Source organism: Canis lupus, chromosome 9 (assembly GCF_011100685.1).
Source record: "Canis lupus familiaris isolate Mischka breed German Shepherd chromosome 9, alternate assembly UU_Cfam_GSD_1.0, whole genome shotgun sequence".
Lineage (NCBI taxonomy): Eukaryota > Metazoa > Chordata > Mammalia > Carnivora > Canidae > Canis > Canis lupus.
In genome coordinates this window covers 14,316,898-14,336,917 of record NC_049230.1, presented here as the reverse complement: position 1 = coordinate 14,336,917, position 20,020 = coordinate 14,316,898, and the positions used below count along the sequence as shown (strand labels likewise).

The window sequence follows — 20,020 nt, the reverse complement described above, 5'->3', positions numbered from 1 at the left end:
CAATGTCAAAAACATTACTTTATTTTTCTAGGATGAAATGTCCTATTACGTACAAAAAGAATTGCTGTTTAGAATTTGCCACAATCTTTTAAAAACATAGCAATCTATTGCCTACAGGTAGGAAAGTTCTTGCCGCAACAAGTTGTAAATGATTAAGCCCATATATATCTATATCTCTCTCTATATATATGAATAAATAGTACAGAAATACTGTGATGTGACGAGATGCAGAATGATTTTAAATTCATTAAAATGTAGGATTCTTGCATCAGCACAGTGCATACAATAGGTAACATTTTTTAAAAGTAAAAGGACAAAATAACCTGCATTTGACTACTTCCATGTTAGTATTTTAAGCAAAAACTTTGTCTTCATGTTCTCATATTGAGCAGTTAGTCTCTTTAAGTTTGTAAGCAGAGGTTTATAAGTGACATTTTATGTACAAAAAGTAATGGGCTTCATGAGATAAAATTAACCCAGAATAACCTGCACACCTGAGTCTGTGATAAGGAAGAACTGGGAATTGGAGCAACATCTTTCTTTCAAGAAACTAAGGTCTGGGGAAGGTTTTGCATAGCAGGGTGATACTAAACAGAAGGAAACTTTAAAAAAAAACCATGATTTGACAAACTCCAGAAATTGGTAGGACAAAGCTAATATGAATTAGTGCAAAATCTAGTAAAACTTTTGCAAAGCTGCATAAACCAACTATGGCAGATCTTACAGAAGCTATTATTACAATGCAGTCATACAATGTGTAAGGTTAGAACACCTAAAGGAAAAACATGCAAAATACACCTGCCTCTGTTGTTTCCATTTTTCTCCTACTGCTCACGCCATTTTTTCTCATGTGGGGGGAAAAAAAAACCCAAATAATTTAACCAACCAACAAAAAAATACAAAATGGATGAAGTAACTTAAAAAATGCCCTTCATGAAATATAAGTAGCTGTCTGTAACTGATAATTTGCCTGGTATAATGGACAGATGAAGGCAATGTGTATTTTGCCACATTACTGTTTTTATTAGTACGATCAATTGATGCAACAGGATTAGCACCCCTGAAGAGTCTTCTCTGATGTGATGACAGTGGGCTGGGAATTGTAAAGTGAAGGGCCCTTACTGTCCTGGAGAAACCCAGGTGAAACCCAGGTATGGTTAGATTCTTCAGCCTTTTCTTTACCTTACAGCCCTCCCCTGTCCCCTCAGAGGCTTACAGATATCATTAGCGCACATTCAAAGACACCATCTGTGGGAGAAAAATGATCTCCATTTATTTTGTTTCATATACATCCATAGTTGAATTTTAATACAAAAAGAAAAAAATTAGAATCTGACAAATGTTTACAAACAAGATACCTTCAAATAGATTTTTACTCAGTTTAGCCTGGTGCAGAGTAAATGACAAATTGTACTGTTATATTCAAGGCAACAGAGTCTGTAGTCCGGGACCACTTAGCCCAACCTTTATGCAAGCTTAATTTTTATCTACCATGAACAATAAACTCATTGTTGATTCCCAGTTGTGTGTGTGTGTGTATGTGTGTGTGTGCACATGTGTACATAGCAGCTCCTTTCATAGAAAGAAAAGACATCTAGAGGTCGTCTTGTACTTTTACCTACAGGAATCATGATAAGATACAGAATGGATTACGTGTAACCGGGGCTGGATTTTATAAGAAAAAATAATTAGCTGACAAATGAGGGCAGCAATAAAAAAGCGTCTTTTTTGCAACAATAAATAAATACAGTCAAAAGTTTTCTGTGAGACTCTAAACCAGCTTCTTCACTGAAGAGCAGACGTGGCATTTCCATGGAGTTACACTTGACCCCATATTATCTTTTTTTCTTGCTTTCTTTTTTCTTTTTTTTTTCAATAAACAAAGTTTTCCCGCTTCTGCCACAATAGTAAAACCATTTGATCTTGACAAGATAATGGTGTCGTTGACTTTGCTTTTCCCTTGTCCGTTGGACAAAATTGGCCAAGAATATAATTGGACTGTTATGACCAATAAAAACGAAGTTTAGGTCAAGTCTTGTCAGGATAACCTGACTAAAAACATCTGGCTCCTTAATTTAAAATAGTTCAGACAACCAGATTCTTGCCGTGTTTTATGTTAGGTTAACACGCTGAACTTTAAGAAGCTGTAGACTGCAGTTTGTTGTTATGAGACCTACAGAATACAGAAAAAAGGGAACAATTAAGCACCCTTCATTTTTGAAAACAATGATGCTTTATGCGGATGCCAAGGTCGGTCTGTCTGGGGGAAGCAGCCATGTTCTTTCATTCACCCTTGGCAAGCAAATATATGAGAGCAAGTAAGAAAATTTTAAACTAAAATAGAAATTTTCACTGTACACTGAAACATGATAGTTCACTGGAAAAGGCCATTATTAAAATATATATATATATATATATTTTTTTTTCATCTAATAAAGATTACACACTTTTAGCCAGAGGGACAGATAGAAACATTTACAGAAGCATTACCATTGTGGTAAAGGTGTGTGCGCACGCGTGTGTGTGTATGTGTGTGTGCATGCTTATTTACATTGATTTGGGGAATATGAAGAAAAAATTATATTAAAAAAAGAAATAGCAGTATTAAAATCACATTTTTCTATTAAAGTCCAGAAAGTCTCCTTTCTAGTTTCACAGTTTTATTCACAACTTTCGTTAGTAAAACCAAATTACTGTACAGTTACCAGAACTATGTCAAAGTATGGTCTATTGCAATAGTGTATATAAATACAGTATTCCAAGAGTTTACAATTCTTAAATACATTGTTCAACATGGCTGCTAGAATAAACGGTTTACTACTATACATATATTTTCAACATTAAAAAAATTATATTACTAATATGAACTTTTGGGGGGCAATTTTGAATTAGGTAATCACGTGGTGCAATAAAAGAAAGAGTGACCCCAACATCCAGTTCTGATTCCAGTTAAAAATTCAGACTAAAGATATCAGAATCTGTAAGAAAAGAAAGAACATGGATGGTATAAATGATGAATTATAACAAAGTACAGTAATGAAAATAATGTGTAAACAATGCTGGAGACCATAAATTAAAAATGGGGAAAATATGGCAATGGAAATATTGGAAACCCATAAATCAATCAAATTTCAATGAATGGCTGCTTAAGGTTTCATCCTGCCTTAAACCTGGAAATCAACAAAACTTCCCTAAAATCTCCTCACATTTTATTTCATATCATAGAATTGAGCAAACTTTTCAATTTGCTCACATGTTTCTTAATGAAAATTATGTAAATTAAAAAAAAAATAAAAAGCTACAAAAACTAACTAGGTGACAGGCTCTCCTCAGCGGCCCCTGTACTGTGCAGACCCTGCCCCTGGGCCTCCTCTCCTCTCCTTGGGCAGCTGCTCTCATCCCCACTGTGGGTTCTGCCTGCAAGCCTGGTAGCAGGGTGGGATTCAAGCCCCCCCGCCTTCCACCAAAGACTAAAGCCTTTCCAATTTAAAAAACCCATTTCAGAAATTTAATTGGAGGAAGAATTGCCTGAGGTATAAACAGAAAACAGGGAGAGATTTAAAGTAAGTTGTGGTCCTCTGTCTGAAAACTTTACTAACCTGAAGTCCAGGCTCCCTAGGATCAATTCCTTTGAACTTCAGTTCTTGGGTAGGTAGATTTCTTATACTATTTCTTGTTTTATCAACTTTATATTGCTTAAATCTTGTTACGGCAAATGAGAACAAAGCTCACATAACCATTTTCCTGCTTCTCTTCTTGAATCTAAGTTTTACTTCTAATTTTAAATTAAATCTTTTTGTGCTTTGTCTATAGGTTGATTCTAAAAGTTGAAAATCAATGTATTGTTTACATTATGAGGACTGTGTAAATATCTTTTCCCCTTGTGGCACCTGCTCCTTTGCTGAGAGGGCATTCTTAGCATTCCTATACAATTTTATGTTTTTGATGGAATCTTGAATTGCCTTTCATTTTTTCCTCACTAACATCCTTTTTTTTTTTTTTATTTTTATTTTTTTCTAACATTCTTAAGCTAATTATCTAATGTAAGAATCATTTCTCCCCTCAGACACCTTCCTACTGGGAGTGTTCCATTCTCCTGCTCCTGTTTGGACTGCTTGCTGCACTGGCCTGCCTTGCAATTGTCATCCTGGGTCACAGTAATTCATACTGTTTTCTTGAACCTCTTGTTTCTTGGACCCAAGATCTTTTGTTTTCTTATTTGCTTCTTTATTTTGCTAGTGCACATCTTAAAATAACTTGCTATGAAAGGCTGCATGGGAAGGAGCCCCTTTATGAGTCCTTCCATGACTGAAGATGTATTTTTCTACTCCTGCATTTGATTGTTTGGTTGGACACAGAATTTTAGGCTGAAATTCTTGCCTCAAACTTTTATTTAAAGATTTTGGGATCCCTGGGTGGCGCAGCGGTTTGGCGCCTGCCTTTGGCCCGGGGCGCGATCCTGGAGACCCGGGATCGAATCCCATATCAGGCTCCTGGTGCATGGAGCCTGCTTCTCCCTCTGCCTGTGTCTCTGCCTCTCTCTCTCTGTGACTATCATAAGTAAATAAATAAAAATTAAAAAAAAAAAGATTTTATTGATTTATTCATGAGAGACACAGAGAGGCAGAGACACAGGCAGAGGGAGAAGCAGGCTCCATGTAGGGAGCCCGATGCAGGACTTGATCCTGGGACTACAGGATCATGCCCTGGACTGAAGGCAGACACTTAACCGCTGAGCCACCCAAGGATCCCACCTCAACCTTTTAGATTCATTCTTCCAAAGCCCTTCAGCATTCCATATTGTTAGAGAAAAGTCTGATACCAGTCTAATTCTTGTTACTTTAAAAGTTGTTGCACATTTCTTTAGAAATTCTGAGAAGAGCTTCTTTTATCCTTGGCATCTGGGGTTTTTACAGTGATGTATATGCAGAATGGACTTTTTTTTTCCATTTGTCCAGCTGACTTATTATGTTTATAAACTGTCCTCATCATTTCATACCCCACTCCATCTCCTTATTCCATAAGAATGTAAGCTCCACAAGGATTCAATATATAAGACATACAGTAGGGTCTCAATTTGCTGAATGAATGAATTTGTTTTCCCTGGATTTTAAGTCTTCTGCCTCTCACCAGCTCAGGGAGATTTTCTCACATTAGTCTTTTGATAATTTCCTCTCCTCAGTTTTCTCTATTCTTCCTTTCTGGAATTTCCATTAAGTGAATACTGGATATGCTGTAGTACATTTTTTCCTCTCATATTTTTTTATCTACTTGTCTTCTTGTCCTTTACACTGAGAAAGTCCTCGATTTTAACTTTCACTGCTTATAGTAAGTTTAGATTTTTTTTTCTAGCCACTCTTCCTGGTTTTGTTGTTGTTGTTGAAAGATTTTATTTACTTAGGAGAGAGTGAGCACAAGTGGGCAGACGGGGAAAGGAGAAACAGACTCTCTGCTCAGCAGGGAGCCTGATGTGGGGCTTGTGAGCTAAAAGCAGATGCTTAACCACCTGAGTGAGCCACCCAGGCGCCCCTTCCTGATCATGATCATTCTTTTCCAGTTCACCATTTTGTAGATTCAAGATTTTTTTTAAGTAAACTCTACCCTCAATGTGGGCCTCAACCCCAAGACCAAGAATTGCACGCTCTACCAATGGAGCCAGCCAGGCACCCCTAGATTCAATTATCTTCTAAAATTTCTCTTGAGACATGATTTAGATGCAGTTTTTTGGAAAACCTTTTTTTCCCTTCTTGCCCTGGGGTCTCAGCAGCATGGGAGGCATACAGGCCCTTTATGGGGAAAAAAAATAACCCCCATCAACTTGGCACAAGCAGGGCCCTAAAGAGAGAGATGGCCAGGAGAGGGAGCCCTGTGGCCTCTGGTAGGATGCCACCCACATCCGAGGCTTGCTTTGCTTTTTTTCAAGTTCTCTTTTGTTTTCTCTGGAATTTATTCTTCTGCTATACCTTGACTTTTCTCTTTTACACTGCAAGCTTTTCTTTTCTTTTTTTTTTTTTTTTAAAGATTTTATTTATTTATTCATAGAGACACAGAGAGAGAGGCAGAGACACAGGTAGAGGGAGAAGCAGGCTCCATGCAGAGAGCCTGATGTGGGACTCGATCCAGGGTCTCCAGGATCACGCCCTGGGCTGCAGGTGGCGCTAAACCGCTGCGCCACTGGGGCTGCCCACACTGCAAGCTTTTCTTACACATCTGGCTATCCCTGGTTGTCTGTTCAAACTTAAGAAGAGTAAGTTAAAGGACTTGACAGGTGCCCGCAGAGACCAATGTATGTGTGTAGGGCTGACTGGCCAGTGTTGCCTTAGATCAGGGTTCCTCAATCTCAATACTATTGACATTTTGGGGCCGGATAATTCTTTGTTGATGGGGGGGGGGTGGGGCGCGGAGGCTGTCTTGTGCATTGAGGATGTTTAGCAGCATCTCTGACTCTAACTCTTAGATGCCAGCACTACTTGCTACACCTCTTAAAGTATGACAGCCAAGTGTCTCCAGGCATTGCTAAATAGCCCGTGGCGGGGTGTATGTGCAAATTATCCCCATGGAGAGCCACAACTTAAAGGTGACAGGGCTGTGGATGCAACCAACTCTTAGAAACCAGGGGTCTTTATTCTGGGTCCAATTCTCTTTTGTCTACTCTAGTTCTCTATAGACAGTTTATTCCATTTCTTAAGGGAAGAACCTCCTAGACCAGACCTCTCAGTTCTATGGGCTTTCGCACAGGTCTGTACTCGGGTTAGGAAGGGTTACTAGCCCATATACAGATCTTCAGTTAACTCCTCTCTCGCCTTCTATTATATGTTGGAGGCTCTCAGTGGTTCTACTGCTCAGCAACCTGTTACCTCTTCTAAAGGGCACTGTAGGAGGTGTCTGGGCAGTGGTGTCCCTGCTCTGTCAGCCAATCTTCTTTTATCTGAATTCTATATTCTAGAATCTATAAAATTTCATCAGCTAACTTTCACCGTATTCTTTTCATATTCTGAGTTTATTTCTTTTTATCCCTTTATTATTATTTTACTAAGAACTTCATCATACTGAGTAAATCTTTTTTCATTTTAGGTTTTACAGCTAATGGGTTAACAGAAAGGAGATGATACAAATGGGACAGTTTCAGAGATTCTGTAAACTCTCTCATTCTTGGTCTAGAGCTTGCCTACCCACCTGGTTTCCTTTCTTCCTTGCCTATACTTTTTGATTCCTGGGCTTGACCCTCACCATTAGTTTATGTAAAGTGATTCTAAAACGTAGTTCTTGATCTACCTTGTTGCAGGACAAGGAGAGAGACAACACCCCATGGACTGTCCTCAGAGGAAAATAAACAGAGCACTGATTCTTACGTTTTAATAAGCAGAGTTCACTAGATAATAGAGGTGCCCAGATCCTGAACCAGCCAAGACCAACCCAATCTGAATATCTAGAGAGGATCAAGCATGCAAGTTGGTGAATGGGGGGGATGGTGAGTAGTGAATCTCAGAGGTACAAAGTGGTGGCAGTTGGAAAGGAGAACAGGCTTCTGTTGGAAGGAAGAAAGTCATGGGCTTGAGAAGTGGGGACTGAAGTACAGACACAAAGGCAGAAGGTGCTACATCGGAATATCATGGCAAGTTGCTCAATGCTTCTATGTTACTGGAGGTTCAACAGAAAGGTCTGTGGATTTAAAGCCTAGTTCTGCCCACAGGAAAAATATGCAGAAAAATAAAACATTTTATGATTTCAAAGATATAGCAAACAAATTAAGGAAAGGTACTTAAATCTCTCCTCCTGGTCTTCCTCTAACTCTACCCTATCAAACAGTCATTTTTTTTCTTGCTTTTGTAAACTCAACAGGCAAGAGTTCGGTCTTACTACTACTTTTGTATGTGTCCCATGGCACATACATTTAAAAAAAATATATATATATATATTTTATATACATATTTCATATTACTTATATATACATTTTAAAGAAAAAATATATGTATATATAATAATATATATTTATAAAATAAAAAATATAAATAATATAAAAATATGTATTTATGTATTATATATATGTGTGTGTGTGTATATATATATATATATATATATATATATATATTTTTTTTTTTTTTTTTTTTTTTTTTTTTTAAGATTAAGTAAACTCTATTCCCAACGTGGGGCTGAAACTCATGACCCTGAGATCAAGAGTCGACTGAGCCAGCCAGGCACCCTGGCCATGGCATTTAAGATAGCATCTTACCTTCTGTAAGCATCTGGTAAGTGCTTTCTTATTTTAAAAAATAACTTTAATTTTAAGCAGACCACAAACTCAATTTTTCATTACTGAGTCTGTCTTCTTGCCCTTGGTGGAATATCATAATGCTAGAGTCTTGATTTTTTTTTTTAAAGATTCTTGATTCCAAGGATCAAACTGGCCATAAACAGCACTGGTTGATTCCCTAGACAAAACAGTATAAAGAGTTTGAGGAGCTAGATTAATTTAGAACACTGAACACATTTTTGCTCACCTGCTAGCCTTGAATCCTTTCAATTTCTGTACAAAGAAGGACTCAAGAACTTCTGCACACTGGTAAAAAGGCGAGTCACTCGGATTGTAGTAACGACAGTTATCAAAAATTTTGGTCATATCTGCCACAAATTCCGTCAGCTTTTCATAATATCGTCTTTGTACTCTTTCTTCCATGGTGGCAAGGTCTTAAAAACACAAAATGTAAAACATTTTCAAAGTTTTAAGGCAGCTCCAATGTGAATATTGATCACAGTCCTGATTAACAAGAAAATATATTTCCTGCTCAAACAGTCCTTAAACCAAGCTGATTGACCACTGGAAACTATTTATAAAGCAATTCATGAAGAAAATGGGAGCACTTCTCCAATTCTGGTTTTGATTGGAGGAGTCTAAAATATAAATCTTGGCTAGTGTTATGAAGGCACTTTTATTTTCAGTTAACTACAGAGAATAGCTCTTTATTCAGCTGGGTTGAAATAAAAGAAGCTACATCAACACCATCAATATACATCTAAGTACAATACATTTTTACATGCAAACAATTATGGATTTATATTACATGTACAAAGAAGAAGAGAGAATCCAAAATTATGAACAAAAAAATCTTTGCGGTTTTGTGATACCTGTATTAGACTTTAATAACATCATTTTGTTTCCTTTATTAATTTTTATTGTTACCTTATATTGGACACAAGTAATACTGACTTAAAACTTATGGTGGCAAGGACATAAAGTGTCTACTTAAAGGGACAATATTGGCTGATACGAATAAAAATATTGGTATGTTAATAGTACAGGCAGTATGCAGAAATGACCAATAATTCAGGTGGTAAATAGGTAAGTGCTTTGGAATACACTGAGCTAAATCGACCTGAAATAACAGTAAGTCCTCGGAATAAGCTGCGTTTAAAGGAAAATTCATATACAATTTCACATAAAAACCTGGGAGAGTAAAAAGCTGGTGATGTAGGATTGACAGACTGATAGCACAATTCCAAACAAAATCTCAATGGTTATTTTAGAATTTGAGAAAATTATTTTTTAAAAAGATTTATTTACTTATTTTAGAGAGAGAGAGAGAGAGAGAGAGAGAGAGAGTATTCAAGTGGGGGGAGAGGCAGAAGGAGAGAGAATCCTCAAGCAGACGCCCCACTGAGAGTGGAGCTCGACACAGGGCTTGATCCCAGGACCTTGATATCATGACCTGAGCCGAATCAAGAGTTGGCCACTTTAACTGACTGAGCCACCCAGGCACCCTGAGAAAATAACTTTCAAGTCCAAGAATATCTTAAGCAGCATTTATATTTTTTTCCTTATTTTATCTATTTATTTGGTAGAAAGAGAGCTCAAGTAGGGGGAGCAGGAGGCAGAGGAAGAGGGAGAAGCAGGAAGAGCAACGTGGGGCTTGATCCCAGGACCCTGGGATCATGACCTGAGCCAAAGGCAGATGCTTCACCAACTGAGCCACCCAGGGGCCCCTCTAAGAAACAATTAAAAATAGAAATAATAGGAGAGAGTTTAATCTATCAGACATTAAATATTATAAAGCTGTGATAATGGAAAAGTATGGCACTGTGCAGGATGACACAAACCGTAACAGAACTATACTCAAAATAGGAACAGACTTAACTGTGTTCAGTATAAGAATTTTATATAAGTTGAAGATGTCTTTTCTAATAAGCAGAAGAAAAAGTTCATTAATAAATTGGGTTGAAGCAATTGCCCACATATCTGAAGAAAAAAATTCTACCTCACACTAATGCCAAACAAATTCTGGGTAAATTAAAACTTAAGGACAGCAATGAAAACCATAAAAAGTACTAAAAGATATAACATTGTGAGTGTAATTAAACACTGAATCATGGATATTAAATAATATATATATATTTATATTAAAGATTTACTTATTTATTTGAGAGAAGGAAAAAAGAGTGAGAGAGTGCCAGCAGGGGGAGGAGCAAGAAGCAGGAGGAATAAGCAGAGAAATGCTGAGCATGGAGCCTGACATGGGGCTCCATCTTACAACTCTGAGATCATGACCTGAGCTGAAATCAAGAATCAGATGATAAACCAACTGAGCCACCCAGGCACCCATGTTATATATATCTTGACACAAGTACACATGCATTTTTGATGGTTCCAGTTTATGTAAATAACGGGAAAAACTTTAGCCAACATGCTTGATGAAACTTCAAGCAAGACTTGGGCACATCTGCTGTGTGTAGTAGGTCCAGTGAGCTATACAGGAAAGAGTAAACACTTAACACAGCACATCGTTTTTGCACTTAAGTTCTGGGTACTTACTGCCTAGATAATTTTAATAATGTACACGAACATTTTGTGATTCCTTTTTTTTTTTTTTTAAAGATTTTATTTACTCATGAGAGGCACAGTGAGAGAGAGAGAGAGAGAGAGAGAGAGAGAGGCAGAGACGCAGGCAGAGGGAGAAGCAGGCTCCACGCAGGGAGCCTGACGTGGGACTCGGTCCCGGGACTCCAGGATCACGCCCTGGGCAGCGGGTAGGCACTAAACCGCTGAGCTACCCAGGGATCCCATATTTTGTGATTCCAACTTAATTAGATATCCCTTAGAAAGAAAGTACTAGGGAGGCACCTGAATGGCACAGTTGTGATCTCAGGATTGCAGGGCAGAGCCCCACATCAGGCTCAGCACTCAGGGTGGAGTCTGCTTGAGATGCCCTCTCCCTCTCCCTGTATCTCCTGCTTGTGTACTTGTTCTCTTTCTTTTTCAAATAAACAATTTTCTTTAAACCCCTAGGAGAACGTATAAGTGAATATTTATAAATCTGGGGAAGGACAAAGGACTGAAATATGATTCCACAAGCAGAATTCATAATGATGAACAGATTTAAATCCAAAAACATTTAAAAAGATCTTATGCCAGGGAGCCTGGATGGTTCAGTAGGTTGTGTCTGACTCTCGATTTCAGCTCAGGTCATGATTTCAGGGTTGTGGAATTGAACCCTGCATTAGGCTCTGCACTCAGCAGAGTCTGCTTGTCCCCTTCCCTCTGCTCATCCCCCTGCTTGCACACTCTTTCTCCCTCTCTAAAATTAAAAACAAAAAATCATATGCCCCCCCCCCAAATCAGTATAAAACTTTGTTTTATTTTTAAGTAGGCTCCATGCCCAGTGTGGAGCCCAATTCAAGGCCTAAATTTATGACCCTGAGATTAAGACCTGAGCTGAAATAGAGTCAGATGTCCAACCCACTGAGTCACCCAGGTACTTGGTATATAAAGAGACCTTAAGGAACACTGACAACAATATGAATATCACAAGAGAAAAATGCGTAAAATACATAAATAGGAAACTCACATAAAATTCAAACAATAAGCATATATCACTAGTTACTGAAGTCATGCAAAGCCAAAGAACCACTTTCTTCATACAAATTAGCAAAAATTAAAAATAACACATCAGCCTATTTTCAGTGATTACCTCTAAGACAGAGTATGAGTGGTAGTACATTTTATACTCACACTCTACACCTCTGTAAAATCTGTACACCATAATATTTTGAAATAAAAAGTATGATAACAGTGTTTTCAAGAGTAGAGAGGGAAGGATACATATATACACTATTATTGGAAACTGGTTCAATGTGCAGAAGTGCAATTTGGAAATATTTATCAAAAGGCTAAAAAGAAAAAAAAAACCCAAAAGGCTAAAAAGTATATATATATCCTTTGACCCAGAAATTCTTTTTTTTTTTTAAAGATTTTATTTATTTATTTATGAAAAAGAGAGAGAGAGAGTGAGACAGGCAGAGGGAGAAGCAGGCTCCATGCAGGGAGCCCGACATGGGACTCGATCCTGGGTCTCCAGGATCATGCCCTGGGCCAAAGGCAGGTGCTAAACCGCTGAGCCATCCAAGGATCCCTGACCCAGAAATTCTAATTCTAGGAATTTCTCCTCAGAAAACAAACAAGTGCAGGCAGATTCATAAACAAAGATGTTCACAGAAGTGTTGCTTATAGCAGCAAAAACTCCACAGTGAAAAACCCATTAATTGGGGTGATTATCTTAATGGCATATGCTTACAATGATGTAGGTCTATACCATGTATTTTCACATGGTATGAAAAAGGTACTGACAGGTTTATAAAGTATACTATAAAACATGGTTTATTCATAACCCCATTTCTGCTTAAGAAAATTTATAAAGCTGCTCATCTTGTTGGCTCCTTCATTCCCTGAAGAGAAACTACTATTTTCAATTTAGTCTGTATCTTTGTAGAACTCTTTTATGCATTTCTAAATATATTTATGTTCCCTTAGAAAATACAGAACTGTGTGCTTGCTTCAGCAGTACATATACTAAGAAAATACAGAACTGTTTGCTGTTTGAAACCTAGGTATTTTTCTGTAACTTTGATTCTTCTTTCAACAGTATGTCTTGGAAATCTGTATTATCTTCCTGTACATACCGACTACATAAGAGGATGTTTACCTTGGTGGTATAAAAAAAAGAAGAAAAGAAAAAGACCAGAAAGAATTTCGGTTAAATAAGTAAGGTATATTCAATTCACAGACTATAAAAAGCCCTTAAAGTCATGTTATTGAAGGTTAATGACACAGGAACATGTTTGTCAAACAGATGATTATATAAAAATATTTTTAAATTTACTTATTTTGGTAGTTTCTATACCCAACATGGAGCTCGAACTCCCAACCCCAAGATCAAGAGTCACATGCTCCCCTGACTGACCCAGCCAGGCACCCCTCAAACAGATTATCATATGATCTCAATTTTAACACAGACAGACACACACACACACATACACACTGCACACCAAAATGGGATTTCTTTTATTTCCTAGATTTTCTACAATTCCATTATGTTTAGAAGTAGAATTATCTATTTAAATAAATATCCCCACATAGTATCTCAAAATAATTATACCAATCTAAAATATGTAGGAGGATTAGCTTCTACTTTCAACATCAGAACAGAGGTAATGGCTACTTGGTTATTTTTCAGATAGCTTTAAGTAGCCCTCACTTATCTCCCCTTCATGTTTTTCCCCCCTCTTTGAAGTTGCCATCAAACAAACCATTCTCATTTTTAAAAACTGAGATATTGGGGATCCCTGGGTGGCTCAGTGGTTTCGTGCCTGCCTTTGGCCCAGGGTGCGATCCTGGAGTCCCGGGATAGAGTCCCACGTCCGGCTCCTGGCATGGAGCCTGCTTCTCCCCTCTGCCTGTGTCTCTGCCTCTCTCTCTATGTCTATCATAAATAAATAAAAAGAAATCTTAAAAAAAAAAACACTGAGATATAACTGACATACAACATTGTATCAGTTTTAGGTGTACCACATAATTATTTGACATTCATATATACTGCAAAGTGATTACCCAACAAGTTTAATTAACATCTATCACCAACCATATATAGTAAAAAAATTTTTTCCTTGTGATGAGAATTTTTCAGGTAGCTCTCTTAGCAACTTCTAAATACACTGTAAAATCCTCTTCATTTAGGAGCACCTGGGTGGCTCAGTGGTTGAGCATCTGCCTTTGGCTCAGGTTGTGATTTTGGGGTCCTGGGATCGAATCCTACACCGGGCTCCCCACAGGGAGCCTGCTTCTCCCTCTACCTATGTCTCTGCCTCTCTGTGTGTGTCTCCCATGAATAAACAAATAAAAATCTTAAAAAAAAAAATCTTTCTCATTTAAAAAATGCTTAGCTTTTGAAATACTTTTTTTTTTTTAAGATTTTTATTTATTTGAGAGAGAGGGAGAACACAGAGTGAGAGGAAGAAGCAGACTCCCTGCTGAGCAGAGAACCTGACACAGGACTTGATCCCAGTGCACCAAGGGAATGCAGAGTTAAATGTTAATACACACTCTCAATTTATCCTACAAGTTACCACACTAATTTATTCTTCCACCAGCCTCGCTCAACACATCCTTACAACAGATCAGTCTCATGGATGGCAAATATCTGTTGAGATCTAAAGATACTCCATACTCAACTCAAGTACCTACCCATAGGTTCCTTAATAACACCGTAATAATCTGGTGCATCATTAGGATCCACTGGTTCAAGGAAAGGCCAGGCCATCTTATGGGCCTATAATGGGGGCAGAAAACAACATTATTGTCAGGTAGAAATAGAAATTTCATTTATGTTTCCCAACTGAGTTATTGTATCAATCAACCCTTAACTCCAGAAGTCAGTTTTAAACCTGAGAGATGAAATTATTTTATACTTAGAGGAGTTTTGCTCTAGACATAAATCATCTCAGGTGAGCATACTTTGCATTAATGATTCTCAAAGAGTGGTCTGAGGACCTCCGCTGGGGCAGTGAAGCACTACTTAGAAGTCCGAAATCTGTATTCTTATCCCTAACATGACAACCTGCTACCTATAAAAGTGGAGTGGAATAAGTTCAAAGTGTGGAATGGTTACCACTACTGACTAATGATAATGAGGTGGCAGAGACATGCAATTAAGTAACTTGACCCACATATGGAGACCGCTGTTCAAAAAAAATTTTTTTTTTCTCTTCAAGATTTTATTTTTAAGTAATCTCTACACCCAATGCAGGTTCGGACTCAATTCCAAGATCAGGAGTTGCCTGCTCTTCTTACTGAGCCAGCTGGGCTTCCCCTCACTAAAGTTTAATGAAACTGTTCAATTTATAGTGGTGAGGTAAACTTTTCTTTAAAAATTAAATCTAGGTTTAAAAAGTGAGTAATTTTAAATACAAGTGTTAGCTTAGGAACAAGTGAGCTCCTGTGTGAATACGGTTAACCTCATAATATTGTCATGTGAAGGACAAGAGTCTCGAGACTTCACTAGCCTCGTCGGGAGTCAGGAAATAATCACAGACTCTGAGACTGGAAGGTTCAAACCCTAGAAATGAATCCAAAGTCACGCTGCTTGACTTCCTCTTCAAACACGACACACAGAGAGTTTTCTCACCTGTAAAGAACGAAGCACCCTTTTTAAACCCTCATAGTCTTTCTCCGTTAGCGGTGTGAGCACTGTCATGGCATCCTCTGTTGACTGGCACTGTGGACAGACATACTCGTCAATGAGCTCTGCCTCACTTTGCAAGATGCCAACGCAGCGCCCATGGTACCAATTCTGACACCGATCACAGCCAATATAAAATCTGCAAGATCCGAAATGGAAATGTGAGTTCAAAACAGATGGGATCACATTGCTTATAATTTACTTTAAAAAGTGATAAAACATGCACCTGAAAAGATTCTAACTCTGGGTATAAAATAGTTTAGTATTACAATCGTTTTAATACTTTTGCAGATTGACATTCAAATGTGTTAATTTAGTGTTTCTGATGTTAAGAACAAGCATTAAAAGTTTATTAAGAACACTGTGGAATATTGGAGAACTAATCTGAAGAAAAATGCAAAATATTTAATTGTCTTTAGAGCTCAAAACGAAATAAAGCCAAAAATCTTTCAACTAGTACTGTATCAAATGGGAAGCTCGTATTGGCCACCCAACCAGGTGTTCAAAATCCTACAAGCTAATAACAGAGTCTCAGAACTTATACTGAATTAGTGATTTTTTCCCCTAACCTACAATAAAGCACCATTTCAAACACTGATAAAGTCCAAACAAGTCAGGCTATTTTAATCTCATTAATTTCTATGTTACATATTGAAGAATCAAGTCTACCATTAAACCATATTTTTTTTCCCAATGCATCTCAAACATTCACTATGAAGCAACATAAATTTTGAAGGGGAGGTAAAGAGGGAAAAAAGAGAAAAAAAATTGGAAAGGAATTTGGAATGTAAGTGTATAATATATGCAGAAAAATATCTTGCTTTTTATTTTAAAATAAATAACCAGTCAGAGCAATTTGGCTTCCTAAATTATTAAATATGATGCTCTTATCAGAACTCACTGTGACTCATCATAAGGTGTTCTGCAGATACAGTACAATTCCTCACTGCTGCCCTCTTGTGCCCGTTTACAATCATTACAGATGTACACATCCATTTTCTTAGCCTCCTTTTCTGTGATGCCAACACATTCTCCATGATACCAGTTAGTACAAAGATCACAGCCAATATAGAACCTAAAAGTATTCACAATGAAAATGACAATGTAATTGTCATTTTGAGCTGCATGATACTTAAATCTGTCTTCCCTGTCCTGATTCGCTTTCTTACAGGATAACTTTCTGCAATGAGTCAGCTAAACATCCTGCATCCAACCTTTCTATCCTTGGCAAACTACAGCATCTGACACTGTATCAAGTGTGGAAACATAAAATCACTCACATCAATTTCAACAAATACACTGTTTAGTGAAATATGGATCTTTAAAAACATACTGAAATTTGAAAAAATAAACAACACACTGATGGTAATGTCTCCCTCTTAATGAATGTGTGTAAAACTGGAACAGGCACAAAAACCAAAGCCAAAGAATCAAAGACTTACATCTGTCAAACCTATGCCACAGAAGCCATTTCAAATTCAGGGCTATTTCTTAGATAGGTTTGAAAATGTATCTCACAGTTTAAATTGAAAACAAAGCAAAGCGCAAACACCAAGTAAAAGTTACACTACAAGGAACATGCAGGTCAGCCAGATGTAGAAGATAAATGGTCAAAATATGATATGAAGAAGAAATCTAAGAAAGGCAGATGTAGTAATTCAATTTCTAAGTTTTCTAAATTAACATGGGAATTTAATTTAATTTTAACAGATTATGACATGGGCCAGTTTTTCAATGTAATGTATGTGACAATGTGGAGCGTGACCAGATTAATTAATTGGTAAGGAACTGCTTCAATTCAAAATGGGGGATACACAGCGTGGAGTGTGATATAAGAATTGGTAGCAAAAACAGCAAGACATTCCACTGTAATTGGCGAGGTAGGGCTGTACAAGTGCAGTAATTACTGAGGGTAATCACATCTAGTTAACACTCATGGCTTTTGTAATATAAGATCCCAAATGACAGAACAGATGAAAGATGTCTCTATGACAAACAGAGTGTATATAAAAGTGCTGACAGGAGCTATGTAGGAATGTCATGTAAAAATCATAGCAAGAATTAGTGTGAATCACAAAGGATCAGACTGGCCTTCCTGACACGGTTCTATCAAAGTGTTTCTTGGTAGATTGACCTAGAGAAATGGAAGTAGTCCTCAAACTAACCTGTCATATGAATGTAGGAAATAATATATGATTGTATACTTCATCCTATTCCCATTAATTTTTTTCTTTTGAATTTGGATTCCTGCATGATTTTCACTGCCACAGGTGGGGTTGGGCCCTCAAGGTGTTTCCGTATGTTGCCTTCAACAGATGGCGGGCTATGTGTTCTGGACATAAGCTCAGGGCTCGAATTTCAAGTTGTAGTCATTCTCACTAGATTCCCAAACCAGCCTAGTTTGGTACAAGAGATCACAAAATACTCCTAAAATACACTAATTCATCCTAACTAGACAGGGAGTGAATGAACCTGGTATACTGAAATTTCAGTAACAACATGAAAAATATGAAATACCCACAGGAAAATGAGGCAGTTGCAGTAAAATGCAGTAAAAGTTGCAACATATGTTCACGTGTACCTCATTTTATGCGGCTTTAAGTATGACAAAAATATTGTGTGTGAAATAAATTTCTGTGATCTGAATATTTTAAATAAGCCAAAGAAGTCTAAGTTTTTAAAGTCCATAAACAGATATTTTTGTAAAGCAAGTAAATCACATTCTGTTCTGTTCTGTAAATAATTAAATATTCTTTTGCTTAAAGGGAGGCATGTGTATTAGACTAAGGGGAAAATCATTTAGCAGGGCCCCACTCTGCACATTATCTATCATTTCCAATAAAGACAACGAAAAGGGAAGATGCTAAAACTGAAGTGTTTAATTCAACACACAGCTAAATCTAGCAACAAAGAATGTTGATCGAGCACCTGGTTATAATTTTAAATAACACTGCCAAAGCAGCTTCAATGTTGCAACTTAAAATGTCATTGAAGAGATCACAATTTTATTTTATAAACTTTTTAGGCATCCAGTGAAGGCAGATATTAAGCATGGCTAACTCTAATCATCCGTGTTTAGCACAATCAAACTTTTTGGTACTGCAAAAAACACTGTAGCGAACCTTGGCTTTAAAAAGCTGGCCTACATTTAAATGCTCAAAATGAAAGCTTAATACTTTGTTGAATGATAATGATAAAAAAATGAAACTGCATTAATGGATTAGTGTTTCTCAAATCTTGTATATATCACCAAATACAAGTCACAACAGTCAAAAACAGCCTCCAGCTGCCATGCTTTATTATCACACATTTCAGTGCCATTCTTGAAGACTGAGTGAAAAGAGCACTCTGGCTTTTGTCCCCAAAAAGAAAGTGGGAACTCTGACAAAAATAGTATTAAATTTCAGTATCCCAATACAAAAAACACAGAACTGCTTAAAATTAAACAATAAAAAACAAAACCACTCAAATTTGAAACCTTGTGCACCATTCATAGTCAGACAGTCTCTAAGTTTTGATGTAATCATAAGGTTGTGAACAGATTCCAGAAAAGATGCTTTCAACTTTGGGCAGCAATAATATACCTCCTTCTCTAGACAGGATTACGGATTGATTTGGAATTAATCCAGAGAGAAGAGGAAAAAGCAAAAGAGCAACAGAAAGCTTGTTTTTGACAGAAAAGAATATGATGAACAAACATGAATCATGAACACATAAAATACAAAATTTTGACTTCTCTAGGGTCGAGTTTAAGAACATCAGATACAAGACCACAAAGGAACATCATTACCCTTACTTTCAACTACTTTCATTGACATTGCTACCAATACACTCATTTTCTTCACAACTGGAAATTTAACAGCTAAACATTTAAGAAAATAAACTAGAGCCCAAAAAGATCTACTCACTTAGATTCATCGTAAGGCGTTTTACAGATACAGTAAAGCTTTGTGTCCTTCTTAGTTTCCTTTGAGGTAGTAGAGATCATTTTCTTCTTCTTGGACTTGGAGCTTGAGTCTCTTTCTTCTTCTCGCTTCCTCTTCTGGGAAGCCACAGGCAGTGTGGCCGTGGCTGTGGCTGTGGCCGTGGACAGGGGACCTGTGTGCTGCGGGGGAGGCGGAGGCGGGGGTGAAGGCGGAGGGGCTGGAGGCGCAGGTGGTGCTGCAGGCGATGTAGCCGCTACTGCTGTGGCCTGCACCATGTCTTTTTCTTTCTTAATTTTCAAGTCTCTCTTGAGCTCTTCCTGTTGTCAATTAAAGACAAGACAAGACTGTCATTCAACTTCTGTAAATGCATGACTTGGCCAAAGGACTTTACATGACCTTCCTTCTGACCTTACCACCCTTGTCTGAGCAGCTGCACAGTCCAGCCTAGTGTGAGGGAGGTTAGTAATCGTAGCATCCTAACTATACTTTAAACCCAATCAAGGGATCCCTGGGTGGCGCAGCGGTTTGGCGCCTGCCTTTGGCCCAGGGCGCGATCCTGGAGACCCGGGATCGAATCCCACATCGGGC

The 20,020-nt window shown here is 37.7% G+C and overlaps 1 protein-coding gene across 13 annotated transcripts in view; it reads right to left on the bottom strand.

Annotated features, from left to right (window-relative positions):
* BPTF (bromodomain PHD finger transcription factor) overlaps nt 1-20,020 on the bottom strand; it is a 154,552-nt gene continuing 134,532 nt past the window's right edge. For 8 of the 13 annotated variants that reach the window (XM_038546826.1, XM_038546837.1, XM_038546830.1 and 5 more), the window contains 6 exons: nt 19,415-19,749; nt 16,408-16,581; nt 15,453-15,645; nt 14,513-14,597; nt 8,502-8,688; nt 1-2,173 (listed from right to left, as the gene is read on the bottom strand). In XM_038546826.1, coding sequence (XP_038402754.1) covers nt 2,137-2,173; nt 8,502-8,688; nt 14,513-14,597; nt 15,453-15,645; nt 16,408-16,581; nt 19,415-19,749 — 1,011 coding nt within the window. In that variant the 3' untranslated portion in view covers nt 1-2,136. Of the gene's footprint in view, nt 2,979-8,501; nt 8,689-14,512; nt 14,598-15,452; nt 15,646-16,407; nt 16,582-19,414; nt 19,750-20,020 lie in introns of all 13 variants that reach the window. The other 5 variants (XM_038546831.1, XM_038546836.1, XM_038546839.1 and 2 more) reach the window with 2 other exon arrangements.